Source organism: Leptodactylus fuscus, chromosome 1, assembly GCF_031893055.1.
Source record: "Leptodactylus fuscus isolate aLepFus1 chromosome 1, aLepFus1.hap2, whole genome shotgun sequence".
Classification (NCBI taxonomy): Eukaryota; Metazoa; Chordata; class Amphibia; order Anura; family Leptodactylidae; genus Leptodactylus; species Leptodactylus fuscus.
Window position 1 is genome coordinate 8,837,243 of NC_134265.1, and position 26,254 is coordinate 8,863,496.

Genomic DNA, 26,254 nt, shown 5'->3' on the forward strand with positions numbered 1-26,254 from the left:
TTCTCCCCTATAATTGAAGATATATTCCTTATGGCAATCAATGACATCTCAATGTTGCTCATAGGGCTGAACGTTATATCAATATGTAGTGTAGATATACCCCAATCCACATATCCAGTATCCCCCTTGGAGATGTCTAGACTCGAAATGGAAATCCAGTTTGTCAATAAAGATGCATACAGGCACAATTTATATGAATGCATTAAAAGAGATGTAGTCATTGAGCCCTTTTGGCTTCACACAATCTATTCTAAATATCCACTGTGTCTCCTTTTGTAAAATTACTCTGTCCCAATCTCCTCCCCTAACTGACTTTTTAACCAGTTCCCAAGTGGGAACAAGAGATCACAGAATCATCACTAAGATTAATTTCACTTATTATTGAATATACATTATGCTTGTTCAGCAATCATTGGGTTAATCGATTCAAAGGTAGGCGGAGTTTAGCCTGTCCACTTACTTATAAAGGGTTTAGTCGAGTTTAGAGATTGAGCCGAGAGGAAGGGATTTAACGTCCCAAAACACGTCGCCAAGTTGGGCTAATCTGCACAGTTACTTTGTAACTTTTTAATCATGGATAAATAAAAAGTGAATTTTAAGCCACCGTGGATTTTTCTTATCAACGTCTTGGATGCAGCTGGCGATCTTATCCTGCTGGTTAGAGTCTGAATCCACCCCGATTCCTCCCAACTCTGCTGGTTAGAGTCTGAATCCACCCTGATTCCCCCCAACTCTGCTGGTTAGAGTCTCCACTCACTCCAAAGGCCAAAAGCACTGCTTTTTAAAGGCTCTACTCACGCCAAGGGCCAAAAACTAAATCTCTGCTGTTTAAAGGATCAACTCACCCAAAGGACCAACAAATCTCTGCTGGTGCAAGGCTGAACTAAGATAAAGGGCCTAAAACTCTGCAGATAAAAGGCTGAAGTCACCTCAAGGGCCTCGATCTCACAGAAAAGTGAATTTTGGAAGGTTTTACCACATCACACACATCCACAATGACAGTTCAGGGTGGGTACTGTTGGATTTCCCATTGCCTATTCCATCTGTGGTTGTCATGCGCAACGTGATTTAAAGGGGTGCTTGTTAATGTTTGTTTAGCTTAAATTTAGGTTTGTGTCCATCCATTTGGGAAAGAAAGGTTTCCAGGTATTTTCCCACTTTGATAGAGATTTTTTGGAGTATGGAAAGTGTGTAGTTGATAGGCTGTGATGTTGGAGTAAAACAGTGACTTGGGCTTGTTAGATGCCCCCAGACATCCTTCCCCTGCTGTCCCAGTTGCATTCCAGAGGTGTTGGCTTCATTTGCTGGGGTGTCATAGTGGACTTGGTGACCCTCCTGAGTCGAATGGTGGGATTCCCTGAAACTAAGCATTTTCCCCCATAGACTATAATAGGGTTCGATATTCGTTCGAATAGTCGAATATTGAGCGTCTATTCGAAACGAATATTGAATATTTTACTGTTCGCTCATCTCTAATCATTAGGCCAGGGCTGTAATACTGACGCTCTGTATTAAGGCACATTATATAAATTTAATTTAGGGAGCCTTCCAATTATTGCACGGCACATCAAATACCTTATCTTTAATTTTATTTTTTAATTTGGCATGACGTACAAAAAAAAGGCCACCTACCACTGGGCTACAGGGATGCCACAACAGACCTTGGAGACTCCATGCCAAGAATCTGAGCACAAAAGTAGTGAAAACATTAGAATGCCTGTGAGGACAGAGAGCTTTTCCACCCTGCATCTTGAGAGATGAACTTTATAGAGGCTTTGGCAAAAAAAAGTATACCCTGTTCATAGAAGGGAAGGTCCATGATCGCCGCCTTATAGCATTCACACAAACGGATATTGACAGTATGGCAGATTGCCACTGTGTTGGCTTCAACCTTGTGAGAACAGCGAGCTACTTCAAGAGAAGCATCTAACAGGTACTTGAAACCATTTAGCATTTTGGAGAGCAGCAGCTGGTTGTCCTGGAGGAGGGCTCAAGCGGATAATCACTTCTGAAGCTGTTTTACCAGGAAACGCAAGCTTGGTTACCTAAGATACCAAAAAGGACCTCAGATGATCCATCCACTACATAGGCTGCCTTGGAGAGCTAGTCTACCCTCTTAGGGTTTGATGAAAGAGTAAATCCACCAGAGAGCAGACAAGGTGTTCTGGGAAAGCCTAGCTATTGGGGTCCAGTTTTGTAGGCTCTGACCACTCTTGAGAGAAAAACTGATCTTAAGAAATGAAGAGGACATGCAACTTGACAATGAAAGAAGAGCAAGGTGTGGGTGAAGAAGTTCTTCCTTTAAGCTGCCAACTAAAACGGAAAACCAGGCAAGACAGAAGACCTGAGTCAGGTTGTGTCTGCCTCCTAAAGACACTTGGCTAAAAACTGTCTAGCATAGTGTCTGTGGAGAGACGGCAGCCCAGGGGCGAAGCCAACATGTTGTTATTCCAAGTGTCACCCTCGTAGTGGCCAGGGCTATACCCTTCCTGCTGTGTCCCACACAAACCAAAAAACAGCCCCCCACCCAAAAAAACAAAACAAAAAATATATATACAGTATATACTCGAGTATAAGCCGACCCGAATAGAAGCTGACCCGAATATAAGCCGAGGCCCCTAATTTTACCCCCCAAAATTGGGAAAACTTATTGACTCGAGTATAAGCCTAGGGGGGAAATGCAGAAGCTACTGGAAATTTTCAAAAACTAAAATGGTCAGAGTTTTTGGGTGCAATAGATGCTGGGGAAGGGGAGGGGGTGTTTTGGTTGTCTGTCTGCCCCTTCCCTGAGCTGGAAGACTTGGATTTTTTCTTCCCCCACTTGGAATTCAGCCTGGCTGAATATAGGGTATCTGCAGTGCTCCTATTAACCCCTTCCCGACGGAACGGGAGCACTTCCGATACCCTATATTCAGTAGACCAGGCACTTTCTGACACAGGGATACCTAATGTGTATGTTTCACAGTCATTTTCTACTTTTGTATGTATTCTAGGGAAAGGAGTGACTTAGAACTTTTATTTTTTTTAAAAATCTTTTTTTTTTTTTTTTTTTTGCACTATTTTATGGGAGATTCTATTCTATACATTGATATTGTGGCTGGTCATAGACACCCCCTCCCCCTTCCTCCTAAAAAAAGAATAAAAATTTTTTTTTTGCTGACTCGAGTATAAGCCGAGGGGGGCTTTTTCAGCACAAAAACTGTGCTGAAAAATTCGGCTTATACTTTAGTATATACGGTGTAAGGGGTTCAGCTCACACGGTTGGGAACGGCAATGACACCATGCAGACAGGTATTATGAAAAACAAGTCCAGAGTGTTTTATTTGGGTTTTCGGCATAAAACACAGTGCCAGCCAAGAAACAAAAAACAACAAAACCTAAGCCTGGTCCGGCTCTACCTATACAGTAGGTTACCTCTCTGACCTAGAGCAGGTTGAGTCACCATATTAGCAGGGCAAAAGTCCACACAATACCTGTTTGTCTCAGGAGTGTTTTTGCTCACACACTCCATGTGAGTATCCGGCCCCTAACTGAGCTTCCTTCCCCAGTAAAATAGCTATAAGGAAGCCTCACCTGTGACTGCCCCGGACTTAGGGCAAAACCCGTGGTGGAGTAAGGGTGTGGACTGGAAGGCTCCCACTACCAACCTGCCCTCCAGTCCAGAAAAGCCAGCCCATAATGTGGAACAAGAGTTCCAGCAGACTATGCTCTGCTAGAACATGATTACCCTGGCTTTCCTTTATCTCACCTGGCTGAGGAAACCAGGCGAGATATACACTCCGTCCACCACCTTACCGTACACTTTACCACAACGGTAATAGATTAGAGGTAGTAAAGTAACAGATGGACAATGATTTTTTTTTTTCTACCTGCACACAGGAACTTGATTCATCATTTTGGAGACATATTGCAGTATTACCATTAGGACACTTTTCCACGGTTTCTGAAACCTAAAACAAAGAAACATTATAAATAGAGATGAGCGAACACTGTTCGGATCAGCCGATCCGAACAGCACGCACCCATAGAAATGAATGGAAGCACCTGTGACGCCGGCCGGCCGCCGGCAAAGTCAGTGTCACAGGTGCTTCCATTCATTTCTATGGGAGCGTGCTGTTCGGATCGGCTGATCCGAACAGTGTTCGCTCATCTCTAATTATAAACTTAACTATCTATCTATCCCTTGGAAAATACATAAATAATGTGAAAAATTTAGCATATTGGGCATTCAAAACCGAGTGCAAATATAACTAAAGGTTTGGTGACCGCTACTCCTTGAGTAACGATACTGCAGGGTGCACAATCTTCTCCCAGCACTGCTCTGCACACTGCTGCTGATAATTCACCTCTACTGGCCATCCAATCATGCACAGTATAGGCAGATCATTGTTGGAGGAATGCCCGCAGACAATCATTACAGGAGGAGGGGGGCAGGCTCACCAGAAGAAGCCTGGAGGGAAAGTACACTCACCGGCCACTTTATTAGGTACACCTGTCCAACTGCTCGTTAACACTTAATTTCTAATCAGCCAATCACATGGCGACAACTCAGTGCATTTAGGCATGTAGACATGGTCAAGACAATCTCCTGCAGTTCAAACCGAGCATCAGTATGGGGAAGAAAGGTGATTTGAGTGCCTTTGAACGTGGCATGGTTGTTGGTGCCAGAAGGGCTGGTCTGAGTATTTCAGAAACTGCTGATCTACTGGGATTTTCACGCACAACCATCTCTAGGGTTTACAGAGAATGGTCCGAAAAAGAAAAAACATCCAGTGAGCGGCAGTTCTGTGGGCGGAAATGTGTTGTTGATGCCAGAGGTCAGAGGAGAATGGCCAGACTGGTTCGAGCTGATAGAAAGGCAACAGTGACTCAAATAGCCACCCGTTACAACCAAGGTAGCCAGAAGAGCATCTCTGAACGCCGCACAGTACGTCCAACTTTGAGGCAGATGGGCTACAGCAGCAGAAGACCACACCGGGTGCCACTCCTTTCAGCTAAGAACAGGAAACTGAGGCTACAATTTGCACAAGCTCATCGAAATTGGACAATTGAAGATTGGAAAAACGTTGCCTGGTCTGATGAGTCTCGATTTCTGCTGCGACATTCTGATGGTAGGGTCAGAATTTGGCGTCAACAACATGAAAGCATGGATCCATCCTGCCTTGTATCAACTGTTCAGGCTGGTGGTGGTGGTGTCATGGTGTGGGGAATATTTTCTTGGCACTCTTTGGGCCCCTTGGTACCAATTGAGCATCGTTGCAACGCCAAAGCCTACCTGAGTATTGTTGCTGACCATGTCCATCCCTTTATGACCACAATGTACCCAACATCTGATGGCTACTTTCAGCAGGATAATGCGCCATGTCATAAAGCTGGAATCATCTCAGACTGGTTTCTTGAACATGACAATGAGTTCACTGTACTCCAATGGCCTCCACAGTCACCAGATCTCAATCCAATAGAGCATATTTGGGATGTGGTGGAACGGGAGATTCGCATCATGGATGTGCAGCCGACAAATCTGCGGCAACTGTGTGATGCCATCATGTCAATATGGACCAAAATCTCTGAGGAATGCTTCCAGCACCTTGTTGAATCTATGCCATGAAGAATTGAGGCAGTTCTGAAGGCAAAAGGGGGTCCGACCCGTTACTAACATGGTGTACCTAATAAAGTGGCCGGTGAGTGTATATAATATGGGTCAGGGATTTGTCTAAGTAGGTAGGGAAGGGCGGAATAGATAGAGAGACTGGGGGGTGGGGTAGAGAGAGAAATGCCTGGTGGGTGGGAAACAAGTTCCATAGCAGGAAGCAGAAGCATGTAAACAAATGCAAGAGTTACCATGAGCTCACAGAGACACAAAAAAAAAAACAAAAAAAAAAAAAAAACTCAAAAATATGGCTAAACGTATATGGGTGCATTTATTAACCTATTAATAGCACTAAGACTTTGAAAAAAAAACATTTTTTGCACAGAAATCCTTTTTAATATTGATAATGCATTGTTAGGATTGGTCACCAGCATCAGATAATTTATGTAAGAACTCAACAAATCCCAAACGAACTATCCATCAGAAGTGACCTAAATATAAGACAGGAAAAGCCCTGGCATACTTTAATGCTGAAATCACCCCTTAAGTGTGGCGGGTGGGGGAATTTAAACAGATTTTGTTGAGGTTTTCAGCGCCTAGTAGTAGATTGAATAGAAGGGAGAAGTGGTGGGGGTTTATTGAGCATTTTATAATGCTTTTGTAGCCACTCCTGGGGTTTGCGCCAAAATCCACAGAAGAGACTGAAAAAAACTAAAAAAAAAAACCCACACCATCTCTGCTTCACATTGGGGCCTAAAGCCTTAGAGGTTTTGCAGAATTTAAGAGTAGTAAGCCATATTCACCTGTCCCCTGTATAAACAAAAGCTGTCCACTTCAGCTGTTCCAGGATTTTCTTGTGGTGGGAATCCACAGCACATTGTAATGCCCGAGGTCCCTTTACTTATACTGCTAACTGGCCTCAGAGTCACATGCAGTGGGGACTTCAGCTGGAGCAGCAGGACTGGGGCGCACCGAGAGACCCCAGACACAAGGGACATCAGAGTATGGCAAAAGGAGGGCAATAGACAAAGGACAACTTTGCCCTTGAGGAAGAGGAGGCTTCCAAAACAGGACAGCCATTCTGGAGTGGAAGTAATGGCCACCAGAGAAGCAACCTTCTGGGACACAAAGCAAAGATTAATAGAAAGTTAAAAAAAAAATAATAATAAAATAAGAGGGGCCTAGTGTATCTCAAGAACGAGATGAAGGGCTCACAGTTCCACGAGAGGATGGAAGAAAGAAGCACAGCATTACAACCTGCAGGAAGGTCTTCAACTGAGGACAGAAGGCAAAGGTATTCAGAAAAACAATGGAAAGAGCAGAGAGCGGTCCCTGAAGGAAAGAAAAATCAAGGCCTTGGTGCACACGGGATTGGATAAAGCGCAGATCCTGGGAAGAAAAAAGGACAGCAAATGAAAAACTGAATTACTTACATAACACACCTCACCCAACCCAAATGAAGTGACACTTCATCACACACCACCCAAATGGGGCGACACCTCACCCCACGCAACCCAAATGGGGCGACAATACACCTCACAAAATCTAAAACTACAGCGGTGTGCAACCCCCAAAAAACAGTAGAAATTGCATGTAACCTAACACACAGTACACATTTACCGTACTACTGGAGCCCCAAAATAATTGAAAAAATTAGTCATTTACCTTTCCATCATCCTGCAGTGTGCGACTGCGCTCTGATGTAGTTCCACAGCCCGCCCTATGACACGTGATGTTGTGACGTCAGAAGGTCCTTACGGTGTCTAGTACAGTATTTAGCCTTTTACCCTACATACACATCACACACAGACGGCCCTGCAGAGACCTCTAATATCTGGTCATGTGATTCTGTGACTCCTCCCACACAGGTGACATCATCACAGGTCCTTTAGCTCACTAGGATTTAGTATCTTCTGCACAGATGAAGTAAATACAAATACAAATGTGCTTTATTAGCATGACCGAAGAAAAACATTTGGTGTTGCCAAAGCAAAGAATGGTTGAGTGTGGGGTTCATGTGAAGCGATAACAGCAGGACCTGATCATGTGACTCCTCCCACACCTATGACATCACACAGGTCCTGTGAGCAGACGGCTGCTGTACCCGAGGAGGTAAGTGCTCGCTCTCAGCCCTTCTCATACATTCAGTGGCCCCCACACACTATAATGTCCTCCCTGTGGCCCCCACACACTATAATGTCCTCCCTGTGGCCCCCACACACTATAATGTCCTCCCTGTGGCCCCCACACACTATAATGTCCTCCCTGTGGCCCCCGCACACTATAATGTCCTCCCTGTGGCCCCCACACACTATAATGTCCTCCCTGTGGCCCCCGCACACTATAATGTCCTCCTTGTGGCCCCCACACACTATAATGTCCTCCCTGTGGCCCCCACACACTATAATGTCCTCCTTGTGGTCCCCACACACTATAATGTCCTCCTTGTGGCCCCCACACACTATAATGTCCTCCCTGTGGCCCCCACACACTATAATGTCCTCCCTGTGGCCCCCACACACTATAATGTCCTCCTTGTGGCCCCCACACACTATAATGTCCTCCTTGTGGCCCCCACACACTATAATGTCCTCCTTGTGGCCCCCATACACTATAATATCCTCCTTGTGGCCCCCACACACTATAATGTCCTCCTTGTGGCCCCCATACACTATAATATCCTCCTTGTGGCCCCCACACACTATAATGTCCTCCTTGTGGCCCCCACACACTATAATGTCCTCCTCGTGGCCCTGTTGGATCCTACAATAGACTTGAGACTGGGCAGGAGATTCCCCTTCCAGCAATGACCCTAAACCTCCAGCCCGAGCTCCAGTGAATGGTTTCGATCACAGAATATTCCGCTCTTAGAACGGCCCAGTCACAGTCCAGACCTAAATCCCATTGAGCATCTGTGGCAGGACATGAAAATTGCTGTTCACAGACGCTCCATCCAATCTGGCTGCAAAGAAGGAGAAGGGGCAGAAATCTCATCTCTAGATGTGCAAAGCTGGTAGAGACCGAGCCCAAAAGACTTGTAGCCGGAATTGTAGCCAAAGGCGGCTCTACAAAGTATTGCTATAGGGGGCTGAAGACTTTTGCACGTCACACTTGTCAGATGTTTATTGGATTACAATGTTGGTAACCTTCTATCATTTTCCTTCCACTTCACAATTATCTGATATTTTGTGTTATCACTGAAAATCTCAAGAAAATACATTTTATCCCCTCCTTAGTGGGCTGTTCGGCATCAGGTTTTGGTTCTTCCAGATCCGGGCAACACTGAACACCCCTCAGCCAGTACGCTTGAGTCAAAAACAACCAATGAGATTCTGTTCAGCCTATCACACACCTTATATACCCACCAAGCCGGCCCACAACAAGTCACTCCCTTCCTGAGCTACACGCTGCCGACGTCAGAAGTAGGAGGTGGTGATAATAATGGGACTCAACTCTTCTGTTTATTCCATGGGATTCCGTGTAGTGATTACATTGTCTCATCTTCTCTCCATTCAGGTTCCTACAATTTAGAATCCTCTCAGTATCTTCTGTATAAGAGAATATTCCTGATTGATCCATCAAAGATGGAAAGAGACAGGAACAAGATGGCGGAAAGTCTATTAAATCTCACCCTAGAGATCATCTACCAGCTTACTGGAGAGGTGAGAGATTCTGATGATGTCATCATGACATCATTCTTATCTATAGTAATAACAGCTGATATGACTGGAGAGGTGATGGACTCTGGACATGTATGTAGTGAGATTTATTAATGTGTTTCCCCATAACCAGGATTACACAGTAGTGAAGAAGACCTCTAGTGGGCGCTGTCAGTCTCCTGTGTATGAAGGATATGGAGGAACCCTGAGCCCAATCCTGGGGCCTCCACCTCATCCCCTTATGCAGGAGGAGATCAATGGACAGAAGATCCTAGAACTCACCAACAAGATGCTGGAGCTGCTGACTGGAGAGGTGACAGTGCTGGGAATGCTGGGACATTATACAGTAACTGGAGGGGTCGGGGTGATGACTGTATCATTGTGTTGTCAGGTTCCTATAAGGTGTCAGGATGTCGCTGTCTATTTCTCCATGGAGGAGTGGGAGTATTTAGAAGGACACAAGGATCTGTACAAGGAGGTGATGATGGAGGACCACCAGCCCCTCACATCAGCAGGTAATAGACATGACTATATACACATGGACTTCCAGTATTTGTATGTACAGAATGAATTCAGTCCCTGTCTGTGTTTCCTACAGGTAGATCCAGTAAGAGGACAACACCGGAGAGATGTCCCAGTCCTCTTCTTCCACAGGATGATCAGGTAGATGGAGATATTCCCTATGATGTGTAGACGGGCTGTGAAGTCCTTGTGGTCAGTCTTGTTGTATCCAGCAGTATTATATGGTTATATACATGGGCGGTGTCATTGAGCCGCCATCTAATATGTTTCTCCGGCTTCTCACAGACCTGCAGCTACTGTCAGGACATCTTTCATCTTCATGCGGATTAATGATCTAGAACATTCTCTGTGACTTCCCCATTTGTCCGGTGACTTTTACATTATTTGTTTCACAGATTTTCCATCAGGATAAAGATGTGAGCGACATTAATGCTATATCTATGGGAATAAAGGAGGAGCCCTATGTGAGTGGTGATGAGGAGTGTGAGGAGGACATTCCTACAGGGACCCGCCCAGGTGAGGAGTCACCACTATATAAAGCACAGAAGGGTCACTGATTCTATTCAGACATTGTTTAGACTATTTGTTGTTCCCCGATTCAGGTAAAATACTAATAATACATGAATATAAATGTGATACCGCTATAGGGGGTAATAACTGTAGTATAGAATAGAACGGACAGCAGGAATATGGACTTGACATCGATGTGAACGAAGTAAATTTCTTCCTCACCGGCTGTCAGTCCTCGTGAAGGGAAAGAATTTACCAGAATTATATAGCAGATTATTTCAGGGAGCGGAAAAATAATCCTCCTGCTCGATCTTCAGGCAGATTCCACCTCAGAGCTCTATGGAAATAAATGGGAGGTGGAAAATCCGGCCTGGCCAGTAAGGAATCTGATGGAGATTCGGGGGCTGATTTGGTAAAGCGGAAAAATTCTTCTTCTGAATTCCTGAAGCAGCTTCTCCAAATGTCACTGTGTAAACCTCACCTTAGACCCCAATCACACTATGGAATCCGGACTAGAAAATCTGGTCTGTACATCAGTCACATTTCCCAGCCTGAACTCTGTCCACACACCAGGACTCCCCGTATCTTAGTGATCTATGACGCTAGGAGTCCCTGCTTCCTTGTGACTCCACAGACCCTACTACATACTGTATGGGACAGCAGATCCGCGGTGAGTTCAGGCTGGGAAATCCAGTAGATGTGGTTTGGATTCTATTGTGTGTATGGGGTGTAATACACTGTCTACCAATAAGTATTTGGACCCCCATGCAAATGAAGATATATGCGGTCGTGATGTAAATCATGCCTTCCGCCATTAAGTAGGAAACAGCATTGGCATTAGTCACATGCAAAATGCCATGAAGTGCAGAGTTGTCTGATTTTGAGAAAGGCGTAATTGTTGGGTACCACCGAAATGGTCAATCCTTAAAAGGATTCTGCCATTAAAAATCTTTTTTTCTGTGGCTAACGCGTCCGAATAGCCTTTAGAAAGCCTATTCGTCTCTTACCTTTAGATGGGATCTTCGCCGCGTCGTTCCTTAGTAATACCGTTTTTTACCAGTATGTAAATTAGTTCTCTGGCAGTGATGGGGGCGGGCCCCAGCGCTGAAAATGCGATGAGGGCGTCCCCACCGCTGCCCGAGAACAGGATCCTGCGCCATCTCTATCTTCTGCTGGATCCTCCCCTTCTTTCTTCGTCTTTCTTCTGACGCCTGTGCAGTTGGCTCTGCCACTGAGACACTAGTAGAGCCGACTGCGCATGCGCGCAATTGCGACCTCGGAGCTATGGCCGCGCATGCGCAGTCGGCTCTACTAGTGTCAGAGCCGACACTAATGGTAGAATCCCTTTAAGGGACATAGCAAGCGAACTGAATTACCCAAAATCGACAGTGGCCTGATTACAAAATGGAAGGTGAACGATGATTGTCGGAAAGTGCCCAGAGTCTGCAAACCTACCGAAACTGGGAGATGGAGACCGACGGGTGCTGCCAAGGGTTGAGCCGATCTTGAGATTTCAGAATCAATTTTAAAATCCAATTACTGATCATTTTCCATTCGATTCCGATCCTAATGCAAGTCAATAGGATTTTTTTTTCTAAGATCGATTTCAAAAGCTATAAAAAGTTACCAAGAAATACATACAAGGTCTTAGAATGTATAAAAAGAGCAAGGGAACACTTAAATGGCCATAAAACATTGATTTTTAATCACTACACAGTCTGGAGTCTAAAAATTGTAACCTAAAAAATAAAAAAAGCGTGTGCAGGAGGAGCTACAGAAAATCGATGAGACATTTTGTAACATCGATTTCTTTATAATGCCAATGGTGTGTTACAGCCCTTCTCTATACAGGACTCGTTCATCTTTCTGAAACTCAGGCGATCGACATTGTCAGCAGAGAGGGCTCATTCACACGGAGTAAACGCGGCACGCAATGTACCGCGTTTACGGGATGTTTGTGCCGCGATTTTGACGGTGCATGTTTGCGGTCATGTTAGCGCCGCATTAACGCGGCGTTAATGCGACCGCAAACATGCACTGTCAAAATCGCGGCACAAACGTCCCGTAAACGTGGCACATTGCGTGCCGCGTTTACTCCGTGTGAATGAGCCCAGAGTCTTGTCCGAAGCCAACACCACCTGCAGTGCTGAACAGTCGTTCTGAGAAGACACTAGCTGCTGGACAGGAATGTAACCCCAGGGCAGACTGGGCAAGTTCAGGCCACATTTCCAGCTTCGACGTACAGTAGTCCAGCAGGAAAGACTCTTGTGGTAAGATGTCTATGTGCGTTTTCATATAGTCTTCCACCTGCAACAAAAAATGCTGTCTCTGGTCTGATACCTTTACATTTAATGTTGCTGCAGTGGCCTCTACAAAGACAGCCAAGCACTAGCCATTATGCCCACACTTCCCTTGCAACGGGCTGTGCTTCTGTCTCTGGGACCACCATGGCGTTGTGAAAGTTGTGCAGGAGTTGGAGATGATCTTGACTCACTGCTTTCTGTTGGAAATGTGTCCATTAAGTTGTCCAACAGTGTTTGATGGTACATATCGATATCCCTATAAGCCTGTGGAGTGATGGAAATGAAGCCCGGAACTTTATCCTTGAAGCGAGGATCAAGTAGGGTTGCCACCAAGTATTCAGGATCTGCAAGCATTTTTTTTGACACGTTTATCTTCCAGAACACAATTTAGCATGAAATGATACGTGCGCCAATGTACCTGGTGGCGATTCATGACTGTCCAACTCATCTAAGCTGACTATAGTCTCTTCTGTATCCCCCCATCCATGCACAATGCTTGTTGACTGGGACTGCTGGAATGACTCCTCCTCAGTGACTTCAATCTCCTGATCCAAATCGTCCTCGTCCTCCTGTGAATAAGTACCCACAGAAGCTATTCGAGTCTGTGACCCAGTCTCCAACCATTGCCTGATCCGTCCATCCCTGGAGTCATGGTGGCCATGGTGGTCTTCCTAGTCCTGGCTGTCTTGAAAGAAAGTCTCTTCCTCCTCTGTTGGACATACCTGATCCCTCAAAGTTATGAGACTGTCCTTTAATGTGCACAACATTGGCACAGTCATGCTTACACTGGTGTTGTTTGCGCTGACCACTTTTGTGCAGTATTCCAGACACTGAAGAACCAAACAGACGTCATGCAGCTGTGCCCACTCCACAGTCATAAGATGGAGGTTTACCGGGGGAACATTTGTACGTCGGGCTCCTCTTGTCATCAGAAGATCGATTATTGCTGGCTTGTGTTTGACAAACCTCTGCAACATATGCAATGTCGAATTCCACCTGGTGGGGACATCATATATGAGCCTGTGAATGGGCAAATGGTGTTTGCGCTGAAACTGAGCCATGAGAGATGAAGTTACTTTGGACCGCCGTATATGGGTACACAATGTTCGTACTTTGTCAATCAGGGGTGCAAGATCGGAATTGTGTTTCCAGAACGCTTGCACCACGAAATTGAATACATGAGCAAGGCAAGGTATATGCGTCAATGGGAACAAATTCAGGGCCGTCACCAAATTTCTACCATTGTTGCAGACCACGTTGCCTAATTTGAGGTCTAGCGGACCAAACCATAACTCAGTTTCAGCAATTATCGCATCTTTGATGTTTTCAGCAATGTGACTCAGTTCCTCTAAACTAATTAATTTGAGTTCTTGTTAGGGAATTGCCAGATGATAATTCCCCAGAAGCTGCTGGCGAACCCTGGAGGAAGGGGCACAAGGGACAGTGAGCCCTAAGTTGAAGCCCCCAACTGTCCCTTCCTATTGCCAGGCCCTATCCTACGTAATAGGTGGCAACCACGAAGATGCAGACAAAACACAGACAAGACGAACAACAACAAAGGGAGGTCAGCTAGCCAGGGTTCGGTAACAGTCGAGCAATGCAGTGCCAAATCGGAGTCCAAAGAATAGTCAGTAGGGAAAGCCAGAGGTCAAGGATTAGAATACAAGTAAATAAACAGTGAGGGAAACCAGCAAGCACGAGGCAATAACAGGCACCAGTGTGAACGTGAGCAAAGACTTAATAGGGTAGGAAGAACACGCTCCGAATCCGGCAGGAAGGCAGGCTGTCAATCACAGCCAAGACAAAACTTAACCACTGAATGGACAGAGGCAACAAGGGCAGAAGACGGGTGCAGGGCAAATACTATCACAGAACTAGAGCCTTGTTCATACAGTGCAACTAAAAACTTTAAGCAAATTATCTAACTGCACACGGCTCCTGTGTCGCAGCACGTGAGCAGAGGGTGGCGCAGAGACCCGAACAGGCAGAGATGTTACAGTACTGCTTGCTGCCTTTGCCCACTAGCACGCCGATACAAATGAGGTGCATTTCCAGCCCCATGATTTGGTGGAGGTTCTGGTGTGGAACTCATTCCATCCCTGGAACTCTTAGGAAATGAAGTTTCCGAATTTGTTGAAGGGGAAGTTGGAACCCCCAATGACTTCTGAATGACCCTCCTTCGTGTTGGAAGAACAGACGACAAACTGCCGTCAACATTTTGACAAGGGTCAAACATGTTGACCCAATGTGCGGTCAGAGATAGGTAGTGGCCCTGCCCATGCTGGCTAGTCCACGTGTCCGTTGTCAAATGCACACATGCACTAACAGATTTTCTTTAGGGCATACTTGATCTGTTGCTCGACATGCTGCTGCAAGTCAGGGACCGCCTTTTGTGAAAAGTAATGGCGGCTGGGTACAACATATTGGGACACAGCATGGGCCATCAGGGAGAAAAAAGCCTTTGATTCCACAAAGCGGAAAGGGACCATTTCCAAGGCCAGTAGCTTTGAAATGCTGGAGGTAAGCAGCTTAGCACGCTCATGTGTGGCTGGATAGGTTTTTTTTCATTTCCATTACTTGTTTGAGGGTGGGCTGACTATTAGAGCCAGAAAGAGAGGAACATGGAGCAATTGGCATGCGGAATTCAGACATGGCTCTTTGGCCAGTGGTTCCTGTAATTCTTTTATACAAATTGCTTGACTGTTGTCCAGCACTGCTGCCTGGCACACATGAAGTTGGTGTGTACGTGGCACTGGCATTGGAAAAGTAGGTGGAAGAACTCACCAAAGCTGGTGATGGATCAACGTTCACAGGCACATCCCTCTCTTCACTTTCTTGTTCATTATATATTGTACAGATTTCAGGTGCCTAGGCATAGCATTTGTATTGAGGTGCCTAGTGTCCTTTCCTCGGCTAAGTGACTGCTTGCAAGTCTTGCATATCACCCTCGTTGGGTCATTTTCATCTTTGGTGAAATATAACCACACAGTTTGTTTGGAGCCTTTCTTTTTTGGATTAGCACGTTTAGGCGCTTTGGGTCATGCAATGCCAGTGGGAGTAGTGTTTACTGGTGTGCGTGTTATAACTGGGATTTGTGCATTAATTGGAGGACGTTTTGGTGGCACTGGCAAAGGAACATGAACCTCATCATCAGAACTAGTTCCCTGATCCTCTTCACGTGGAGACCAAGTTTTGTCAACATAGTCATCATCCACTGGCTCTTCTGAACAATCTTCCACACTATGGCAGGGACTGGCCTGGATGATGGTGAAGGAGCCGCATCTGGAATTTGTGTTTCATCATCGTCAGATGGCGGCTGTATGTCTGTGAACCTGGACATTGAATTATCAAATAATGCAGCAGATCCCTCAGCTTCTTCCAAATTTGTTGGACAGGTTAATTTAGAAGGGGATGAACTGCATCCCCATTGAACATTTTGGACAGTAGATGACCCAAAGCTTCGTTCAGTGGAATATGAGGAGGAATTCCTTCTAAAAGAAGTCGCTCTGTTTTTAAGAAAAAAAGTATACTTTTTTTTTCTCAAAGGGTATATAGTTTGAGGACAGAGATCCTTTCTTGACAGAAGAAGCTTGAAAATGCACAGCGAAGCACCTGCCTACACTGACCCCAGCTACAACTGAGACCCTCTCCCTAGCTAGCATGTGCAGCAAAATGGTGGCATCAGCATCATCACAGCCCTTATATAGAGGGGTGTGATGATGCTGCTGACAGCCATTCACATTATTGCCCATAGCTAACATGGTGCCTGAGTTTGAGGCATCATGTTAGCTTTTCCCACAATGATTGTCCAGTAGCCAAGCATTGTGGGAACATAACCTCCAACCTCAATCCGGCTGGAAAAGATCGGGATCGGAATTCTGAACGCGATCCTGAAATTTACTTAATTGCCGATCGGAATCCGATCTTTTCTGAACCTGATCGCTCAAGGCTAGTGCTGGCTAGAGAAACCAGACCCAACCGATGGCTCACATACACCAGGAGTCTCAACAGGCACCCGAGAGTATTGTATCGATCAATACCATCCGTAAGGAAGCATCTTCTGGGCTCTACCAACTATTGAATATGAATAAATGTTGTTTTTCTATTTTACCACAGTTGTCCAAATACTTATTGGTAGACAGCGTATAGTAAGGTTTATGGCATCTTACAGTATTATTCCATATAAGTGGCCACTGACTTCACTTTGTCACATGGTCTGAAGTGTCTCGGGCAGCGGCAGCTCAGTGGGAAATACACTTATAAGATTGTTATTAATAGAGAAGAGCGAGTAGTATTCGATCAAGTAGGTATTTCGATAGAATACTACGGTATTCAAAATACACGTACTCATTTGAATACTACTCCTATTCGCAGTAAAGATTCGATTCAGAACCAGCATTGATTGGCCGAATGCTATACAGTGTATAGCATTCGGCCAATCAATGCTGGTCAATGCATTCCTATGAGAAAAAGTCAGCTCCCGCATTACCGCAAGCTGCCAACTCTCCTGATTGGTCATAGAAGAGCCTGTTACAGAACCAGCGTTGATTGGCTGAATGCTATACACTGTATATACATTTTGCCAATCAATGCTGGTTCTGCAGGACAAGTAAGTTCACATTAGCTCTTGCCTCCCGTCCGGAAGGAGTCCACAGGAGGACCTCCCCGAACGGAATATCAGCGCAACTTCAAGCGCTGTGCAGTTAAAATGCACGGACCCGTTATAGTCTATGGGGTTCGTGCGCTTTAACTGCACAGCGCTCCTCCTACACACTCTCCTCCTGCTACTCGTGGACTTGGTGACTCTCCTTTAGTCGAATAGTGGTTTCCCCTGAAACAAGCATTTTTTTCCCATAGACTGTAATGGGATTTGATATTCGATCGAGTAGTCGAATATTGAGGTTCTACTCGAAACAAATATCGAATCTCGAATATTTAACTACTCGCTCATCTCTAGTTATTAAATAATAGTAACATCAGTTTTCTTCTTGTCAGATGACTGCACCAGAACCTCAGAGGGACATCTGATATCTACAGATTTTAAAGCAGAGGCTCATGCTATCACACAAGATCCATATGTGGTACATGTCCTTACCTTCAATATTCTCCCAGCTCTTCAGAAGAAAGATCTTTCTCCTAATTCATCGCAGTTTGTAACGCAAAATGAAAGCTGCAGAAAGGGTGTTATACATCAGAGAACTCACACAGGAGAGAAGCAATATGCATGCCCAGAATGTGGGAAATGTTTTTCTCAGAAATCAATTCTTGTTGAACATCAGAGAATTCACACAGGAGAGAAGCGATATGCATGCCCAGAATGTGGGAAATGTTTTTCTCAGAAATCAACTCTTGTTGAACATCAGAGAATTCACACAGGAGAGAAGCCATATTCATGCCCAGAATGTGGGAAATGTTTTACTTGTCTATCAGGTCTTATTAAACATAAAAGAACTCACACAGGAGAGAAGCCATATTCATGCCCAGAATGTGGAAAATGTTATACTTCTCAATCAAGTCTTATTACACATAAAAGAACTCACACAGGGGAGAAGCCATATTCATGTCCTGAATGTGAGAAATGTTTTATTGAGAAATCAATTCTTGTTAAACATCTGGCAATTCACACAGGTGAGAAGCCATTTTCATGCCCAAAATGTGGGAAATGTTTTACTGGAAAATCATATCTTGTTAATCATGAAAGAACTCACACAGGGGAGAAGCCATATTCATGTCTAGAATGTGAAAAATGTTTTACCTATAAATCAAATCTTATTCAACATCAAAAGATTCACACAGGGGAGAAGCCACATTCATGCCCAGAATGTGGAAAATGTTTCTTTCAGAAGGGACAACTTGTTAGACATCAGAGAACTCACGAAGAAAAGAAGCAGATGTAAGTGGATTTTCAACCTGAAGTCATTGTCCCAGCTAGGTATTAATAAGGAACTTATATTCACTCTTAGGTTAAATTATTTATTTTAATCTAATGTTATTTAAAGGGATTCTATCATTAGAATCCCATTTTTTTCTCTCTAACACCCAGAAATAGCTTTAAGAAAGGCTCTTCTTATCCTAGCTTTAGAAGTCTTCTCCCGCCCCTAGTGCTGCGAGAAAACTCATTTACATACCAAAGAAAACCGGGATATCTACCAAACGGTGTTGCAGAGAAGACCTCTAAAGGCAGGAGAAGAAGTCTTTCTTAAGGCTGTTTCTACGTGGTAGGGAGAAAAAAATGAGATTCTAATGATAGAATCCCTTTAAAGTTCTGATTATGGCTGAACTTCAATTTGTTTGCTACATAATGGACCGAGGTTATTTTTATCTGGGGTAATGGCTAATTCAATTGCATTTTGCTGTTGCTTCTTGGGACTGATGTAATGTTTTTTTGTTTTATTAGGAAATCATGTATTCTGACGTAAGGGAATAAAGTCTGTTATATCTATGTCTCATATCATTAACCCACAGGTCCTTCTCTCAGGCCCCAAATAATGTCCCCCCATGTCTCTCTCTTCAAGCTCATAAAATGCACCCCCATGTCTCCTGCTCACACGTTTTCTCCTCTCCTACTCAGTTTCTGCTCTCAGCAACTTCCTCTTTCTCTATAAGGGCTAGTTCAGAGGGGGCTGATTTTGGCGCTGAATCCTCCTCAAAATCCGCCCCCTCACAATAGAGGTCTATGCAGACCGCTAGCGTTCTTTTGTCTGCTAATGGTTTGTTCCCGCTAGCGGAAAACAGAAGCGAGCTGCCCTTTCTTGAGCCGGACGCCGTGGCCCATATCCACCAGATTAAGACTAATGGCGGTTCTGTACAGACATCTACACCAGAGATTGTGGGAGCCTTCCGTGAATATTACTCATCCCTCTCCAATCTGCCTGATACCTCTCCACACCACAGCATGCAAGAGAAAGAGGCTGCAATTAAGGCATTTTTAGACTCTCTCAACCTCCCAAGCATTGGGGCTGCTGATGCATCCTCCCTGCTAGACCCTATCTCCCCAATGAGGTTAGGGATATCATACAAATTGTCCCCCCGGGAAAAGCCCAGGCCTGAACGAGTTAACACTTTCCTATTATAAAACTTTCCAGTCCGCCCTCTTACCCCTTTTAACCGCCGTCTTTAAATCTTTACTATGTGGACGTCACTGGCCACGGCAATCACAAAAGGCCCACATAGCCCTTATCCCAAAGGAAGGGAAAGACCCCCAACAGTGCAGGAGTTATAGGCCTATGTCTTTGTTGAATTTAGATTTGAAACTGTGGCGAAGTTGCCGGCCTGTAGGCTTAAAAAGATCCTCCCCATCTAATCCACCACGAGCAGTCTGGGTTTGTTGTTAACAGAGAGGGTAGGGACAATTCAGAATTTTACAAGCCATACACCACGCCCATAAATCACACACTCCCCTGGTTCTCTTAGGCATTATTGCTGAGAAGGCCTTCGACAGGGTCAGTTGGGCATTCATGAAAGAAACCCTTTTAAAATTTGGTTTCCCCATAGGGTTTGTAGAGGCTGTCCTAACTCTATATTCGCAGCCACACGCCAGATTAAAGATCAATGGGATGTTGTCGCAGCCTTTCGGCATCACCAACGGAATGAGGCAGGGATGCCCGCTATCTCTTCCCTTGTTTCTTTTGGTGGTCAAGACGTTGTTGCAAAGCGTGCATCGGAATAAAGGGGTCCAAGGTTTGCGAGTGGGTTCTGAGGCATTACAAGCCACAGCGTTTGCAGATGACTTGCTATTTTTGATAACGAATCCCAAGGAGGGCCTTCTATTTAAGCGACTGGAGGTCCGTGGTCTCCTTTCAAACTTCAAAGTAAACTATAGCAAGTCTGAACTCCTTAACGTAACTCTACCTCACTCTCAAGTAGATGCTCTTAGATCTCTATCCTCCTTTTTCCTGGACCCCTGGGCCTATCAAATACTTAGGCACCTTTATTACCCCTCACCTAGGTAACCGATACCAAGCAAATTATACACCCCCAATAGCAGAAGTGAAGAACCTCTTGTGCGAATATGACATCCCACTACTGTCCTGGATGGGGCACATGAACTTACTCAAAACTTATATTCTACCCAAACTTCTGTACATGATGCAGATGGTTCCCATTTGGTTACCCACTGCCTCCTTTACAGAAATACGCTGAGCATTCTCACAATATGTTTGAAAACGCAGGCGACCTATACTTGCCCATTCACTCCTGGACCGTGGGATGGGACTACCTGATGTGCATGCTTACTTTTTAGCTATATAATTGAATAGGTGGCTAGAACTAGTCCAGCCGTCCAGGAACCCCCATATTACTAGCTTCATCCGAACCCTGCATGGCCATTCTTTCCTAAGAGACCTTGCCACACACTGCTAGATCATATGACAAGATCGTGAACCCCAGGGCAACACGGTGGCTTAGTGGTTAGCACTGCAGACTTGCAGCGCTGGAGTCTTGGGTTTGAATCCCGCCAGGAACAACATCTGCAAGGAGTTTGTATGTTCTCCCCGTGTTTGCTTGGATTTCCTCCCATTCTACAAAGACATACTGATAGGAAAAAAAAAAAAAAAAAAAAGATCATCAACCCTATTCTAGTAGTGTGAAGAGGTGAACTGTCTTGTGTTATGTTTTCATGTGAGTTCCTCTCTGTAACTTTGGTGGTGGTACATAAGTCCCCAGGTCTGGTATAATCTCTGTAGTCTCTCTATTACCGCTTCTTATGTTTTTTCTTTCCTCATTAGGCCGGCCACCTAATGTTCTATTTTCCTACTATTTCTTGGATATTTTCTGAAGAGTAATTTTTTTTGTTAAAAACGGGACTTCCTGAAATAAACTCCTTTGGATTCTTTTCATCAATCAAGGTCTGATTGTTTTTTTGAAAAATCCCATGCTTCACAAGTAGCACCAGCTAAAGTTTGGAGCCGCTTAGGTCCCTCATTAACTCCTTGCTGTGATGACCTCCTCTCTCATCCCACATTCCTTGGAAAAGGATATCCAAACCCCCAGCAGATTTGCAATCGATATTGGAGCATGTGCCACTCAGAACACTGTTTTGATCTCCCCACCCTCTTGGTAGGGACCTACTTTGCCTCTCAGCACTCGCCCCGTACAGACTGTACTGACTTTGAAAAACACATATTGGTCCCTCTCCCTAAACTAAGGAAGATTTTGAATCTATATTATCTGTACATTGTTAAGCGGGAGTCCTGCCTACATCCTGTCATGGGAGAAGGAATTGGACATGACACATAAGACTGACCCCTACAATCACAGGCTTCAACCTCCAATAACACTACTGTGACCACACCACCATACAACACCATCCTCATACAGTGCCAACCACATACAAAGCCATCCTCACCTGTCCCCTCCATATATCTCCGACCTAATCTCCCGCTACCTGCCTACACGTAACCTCAGATCCTCTCTTGCATCCCCCATACTCTGGAATTCCTTACCAAGACACATAAGACTGACCCCCACAATCACAAGAAGACCCTGAAGACTCACCTATTCAGGAAGGCCTACAACCTGCAATAACACTATCACCGCACCGCCATCTGTACAGTCTCCCCCTCTCCTTCTGTCTCTACCCCTCTCCCCTCATAGACTGTAAGCCCTCGTGGGCAGGGCCCTCTACCCCACTGTGCCAGTCGGTCATTGTTAGTATTAAGCACCATGGAAATAATGTACAGAGCACCATGGGATTAATATAATAATGTACAGAGCACCATTGGATTAATATAATAGTGTACAGCAGCATGGTAATAATATAATAATGTACAGCAGCATGGTATTAATATAATAATGTACAGCACCATGGAATTAATGTTAGGATTGGGTCCCGCAGGTTGCTATCATAGCGCACAGCGCCACCTGTGGGTTAGTCTAACCATCCAGCTGTCACCTTACTGAGCATGCTCAGACATATTGGAGCTGCTCACAAACTAAGTGCCATTTCTTCCCTATTGAGCATGAGTGGTGATGTCATGGCCACCGCCCCTATTGGGTGGGGGACTTCCCATTAAATAGTGTGAGTCGACGCCCACCGGGTGCTCACACTTCCACTAAAATTTCCTCAAAGTCCACGAAGTGAATGACAGTAGTTTGCAGGGATAGTCTCCAGTACTCAGGCAGGTTTCAGACTAGGCCTCTGTGTGGGGTTCCTCTACTTCTCCTGGGTGCTGTTAGGTAGGACCTGTAAACCCTGAACTGACAGCTCTACACCAGGGCTAGGGGCAATAGACATTGTTCCAGCCTGTAGATCTGCAGCAGGTATGTTCTCTGAGATAGCCTATGTGTACAGTCTGACTTCATGTATGGCTCCAAGCTGTGTGCAGGACCATGCAACCCCCCTGGGGACTCCAAGCTGTATGCAGGAGAATGTTCTAAAACTTCCGTGGTGGCCCCTAGCTGTCGCAGGGGTAAGTGCGTGTGTTTGCTGGCCTGGGGTGAGTGTTAACCCTTGGCAGCCGTGTGTGTTTCACTTGTACTGGTGCACCTGGCCAGTGAGCTAAACTGGCAGGACTTTAGTTGCACCTTGTTCACATGGAGTGTCACACAGTTCACATTGAGTTCAGGCTGCAGAGTCTTCGCAGTAGTTCACATTGAGGTCAGGCATACAGCCGGCCACCATTGGGCCTGTGGACCTGGCTGTAGTGTTCTACAACTAAGAGGTTCTGTAGTTTAAAAATGATTTCTCTCTCTCTCTCTCTCTCTCTCTCTCTCTCTGTATATATATATATATATATATATATATATATATACACACAAAACCGTAACAATTAATATAATAATGTACAGCACCATGGGATTAACGGTGCTATATAAATAAACAATAATAATAATAATTTGGGGCATAATACTGTGTGCAGGGATCACTATGGGGCATAATACTGTGTGCAGGGGCCACTATGGGGGATAATACTGTGTGCAGGGGCCACTATGGGACATAATACTGTGTGCAGGGGTCACTATGGGGCATAAATACTGTGTGCAGGGGTCACTATGGGGCATAATACTGTGTGCAGGGGCCACTATGGGGGATAATACTGTGTGCAGGGGCCACTATGGGACATAATACTGTGTGCAGGGGTCACTATGGGGCATAATACTGTGTGCAGGGGCCACTATGGGGGATAATACTGTGTGCAGGGGCCACTATGGCACATAATACTGTGTGCAGGGGTCACTATGGGACATAATACTGTGTGCAGGGGCCACTATGGGACATAATACTGTGTGCAGGGGTCACTATGGGGCATAATACTGTGTGCAGGGCCCACTATGGGACATAATACTGTGTGCAGGGGCCACTATGGGACATAATACTGTGTGCAGGGGCCACTATGGGGGATAATACTGTGTGCAGGGGCCACTATGGGGGATAATACTGTGTGCAGGGGGCACTATGGGGGATAATACTGTGTGCAGGGGCCACTATGGGACATAATACTGTGTGCAGGGGCCACTATGGGGGATAATACTGTGTGCAGGGGCCACTATGGGACATAATACTGTGTGCAGGGGCCACTATGGGGCATAATACTGTGTGCAGGGGCCACTATGGGTCATAATACTGTGTGCAGGGGCCACTATGGGGGATAATACTGTGTGCAGGGGCCACTATGGGACATAATACTGTGTGCAGGGGCCACTATGGGGCATAATACTGTGTGCAGGGGTCACTATGGGACATAATACTGTGTGCAGGGGCCACTATGGGGCATAATACTGTGTGCAGGGGCCACTATGGGGGATAATACTGTGTGCAGGGGCCACTATGGGGGATAATACTGTGTGCAGGGGGCACTATGGGGGATAATACTGTGTACAGGGGCCACTATGGGACATAATACTGTGTGCAGGGGCCACTATGGGGGATAATACTGTGTGCAGGGGCCACTATGGGGGATAATACTGTGTGCAGGGGGCACTATGGGGGATAATACTGTGTGCAGGGGGCACTATGGGGGATAATACTGTGTGCAGGGGCCACTATGGGACATAATACTGTGTGCAGGGGCCACTATGGGGGATAATACTGTGTGCAGGGGCCACTATGGGACATAATACTGTGTGCAGGGGTCACTATGGGGCATAATACTGTGTGCAGGGGCCACTATGGGACATAATACTGTGTGCAGGGGCCACTATGGGACATAATACTGTGTGCAGGGACCACTATGGGACATAATACTGTGTGCAGGGGCCACTATGGGACATAATACTGTGTGCAGGGGCCACTATGGGACATAATACTGTGTGCAGGGGTCACTATGGGGCATAATACTGTGTGCAGGGACCACTATGGGACATAATACTGTGTGCAGGAGCCACTATGGGGGATAATACTGTGTGCAGGGGCCACTATGGGGGATAATACTGTGTGCAGGGGGCACTATGGGGGATAATACTGTGTGCAGGGGCCACTATGGGACATAATACTGTGTGCAGGGGCCACTATGGGGGATAATACTGTGTGCAGGGGCCACTATGGGGGATAATACTGTGTGCAGGGGGCACTATGGGGGATAATACTGTGTGCAGGGGCCACTATGGGGGATAATACTGTGTGCAGGGGCCACTATGGGGGATAATACTGTGTGCAGGGGGCACTATGGGGGATAATACTGTGTGCAGGGGCCACTATGGGACATAATACTGTGTGCAGGGGTCACTATGGTGCATAATACTGTGTGCAGGGGCCACTATGGGACATAATACTGTGTGCAGGGGCCACTATGGGACATAATACTATGTGCAGGGGCCACTATGGGACATAATACTGTGTGCAGGGGCCACTATGGGACATAATACTGTGTGCAGGGGTCACTATGGGACATAATACTGTGTGCAGGGGCCACTATGGGGCATAATACTGTGTGCAGGGGCCACTATGGGGGATAATACTGTGTGCAGGGGGCACTATGGGGGATAATACTGTGTGCAGGGGCCACTATGGGACATAATACTGTGTGCAGGGGCCACTATGGGGGATAATACTGTGTGCAGGGGCCACTATGGGACATAATACTGTGTGCAGGGGCCACTATGGGGCATAATACTGTGTGCAGGGGCCACTATGGGGCATAATACTGTGTGCAGGGGTCACTATGGGACATAATACTGTGTGCAGGGGCCACTATGGGGCATAATACTGTGTGCAGGGGCCACTATGGGGGATAATACTGTGTGCAGGGGCCACTATGGGGGATAATACTGTGTGCAGGGGGCACTATGGGGGATAATACTGTGTGCAGGGGCCACTATGGGACATAATACTGTGTGCAGGGGCCACTATGGGGGATAATACTGTGTGCAGGGGCCACTATGGGACATAATACTGTGTGCAGGGGTCACTATGGGGCATAATACTGTGTGCAGGGGCCACTATGGGACATAATACTGTGTGCAGGGGCCACTATGGGACATAATACTGTGTGCAGGGGCCACTATGGGACATAATACTGTGTGCAGGGGCCACTATGGGACATAATACTGTGTGCAGGGGCCACTATGGGACATAATACTGTGTGCAGGGGTCACTATGGGGCATAATACTGTGTGCAGGGACCACTATGGGACATAATACTGTGTGCAGGAGCCACTATGGGGGATAATACTGTGTGCAGGGGCCACTATGGGGGATAATACTGTGTGCAGGGGGCACTATGGGGGATAAT

The 26,254-nt window shown here is 45.8% G+C and overlaps 3 protein-coding genes across 3 annotated transcripts in view; 2 read left to right on the forward strand and 1 right to left on the reverse strand.

The window, feature by feature from the left end:
- Positions 1 to 26,254, reverse strand: part of LOC142191151 (uncharacterized) — a 1,229,165-nt gene that overhangs the window by 298,861 nt on the left and 904,050 nt on the right. The window contains 1 exon segment of the mRNA XM_075262334.1: positions 20,803 to 20,814. Coding sequence (XP_075118435.1) covers positions 20,803 to 20,814 — 12 coding nt within the window.
- Positions 1 to 26,254, forward strand: part of LOC142189702 (uncharacterized) — a 152,760-nt gene that overhangs the window by 13,543 nt on the left and 112,963 nt on the right. The window lies entirely within an intron of this gene.
- Positions 16,566 to 18,522, forward strand: LOC142209161 (uncharacterized). Its single transcript, XM_075278096.1, has 2 exons — positions 16,566 to 16,629; positions 17,580 to 18,522. The coding sequence occupies exons 1-2, from the start codon at positions 16,566 to 16,568 to the stop codon at positions 18,479 to 18,481; spliced, it is 966 nt and encodes a 321-aa protein (XP_075134197.1). The 3' UTR covers positions 18,482 to 18,522.

Coding starts and splice junctions, on each gene's coding strand:
- LOC142209161 (XM_075278096.1), top strand. CDS start 16,566: ATGGCTCACATACACCAGGAGTCTCAACAGGCACCCGAGAGTATTGTA. Junction 16,630..17,579: donor TGTATCGATCAATACCATCC/GTAAGGAAGCAT, acceptor TCTTCTTGTCAG/ATGACTGCACCAGAACCTCA.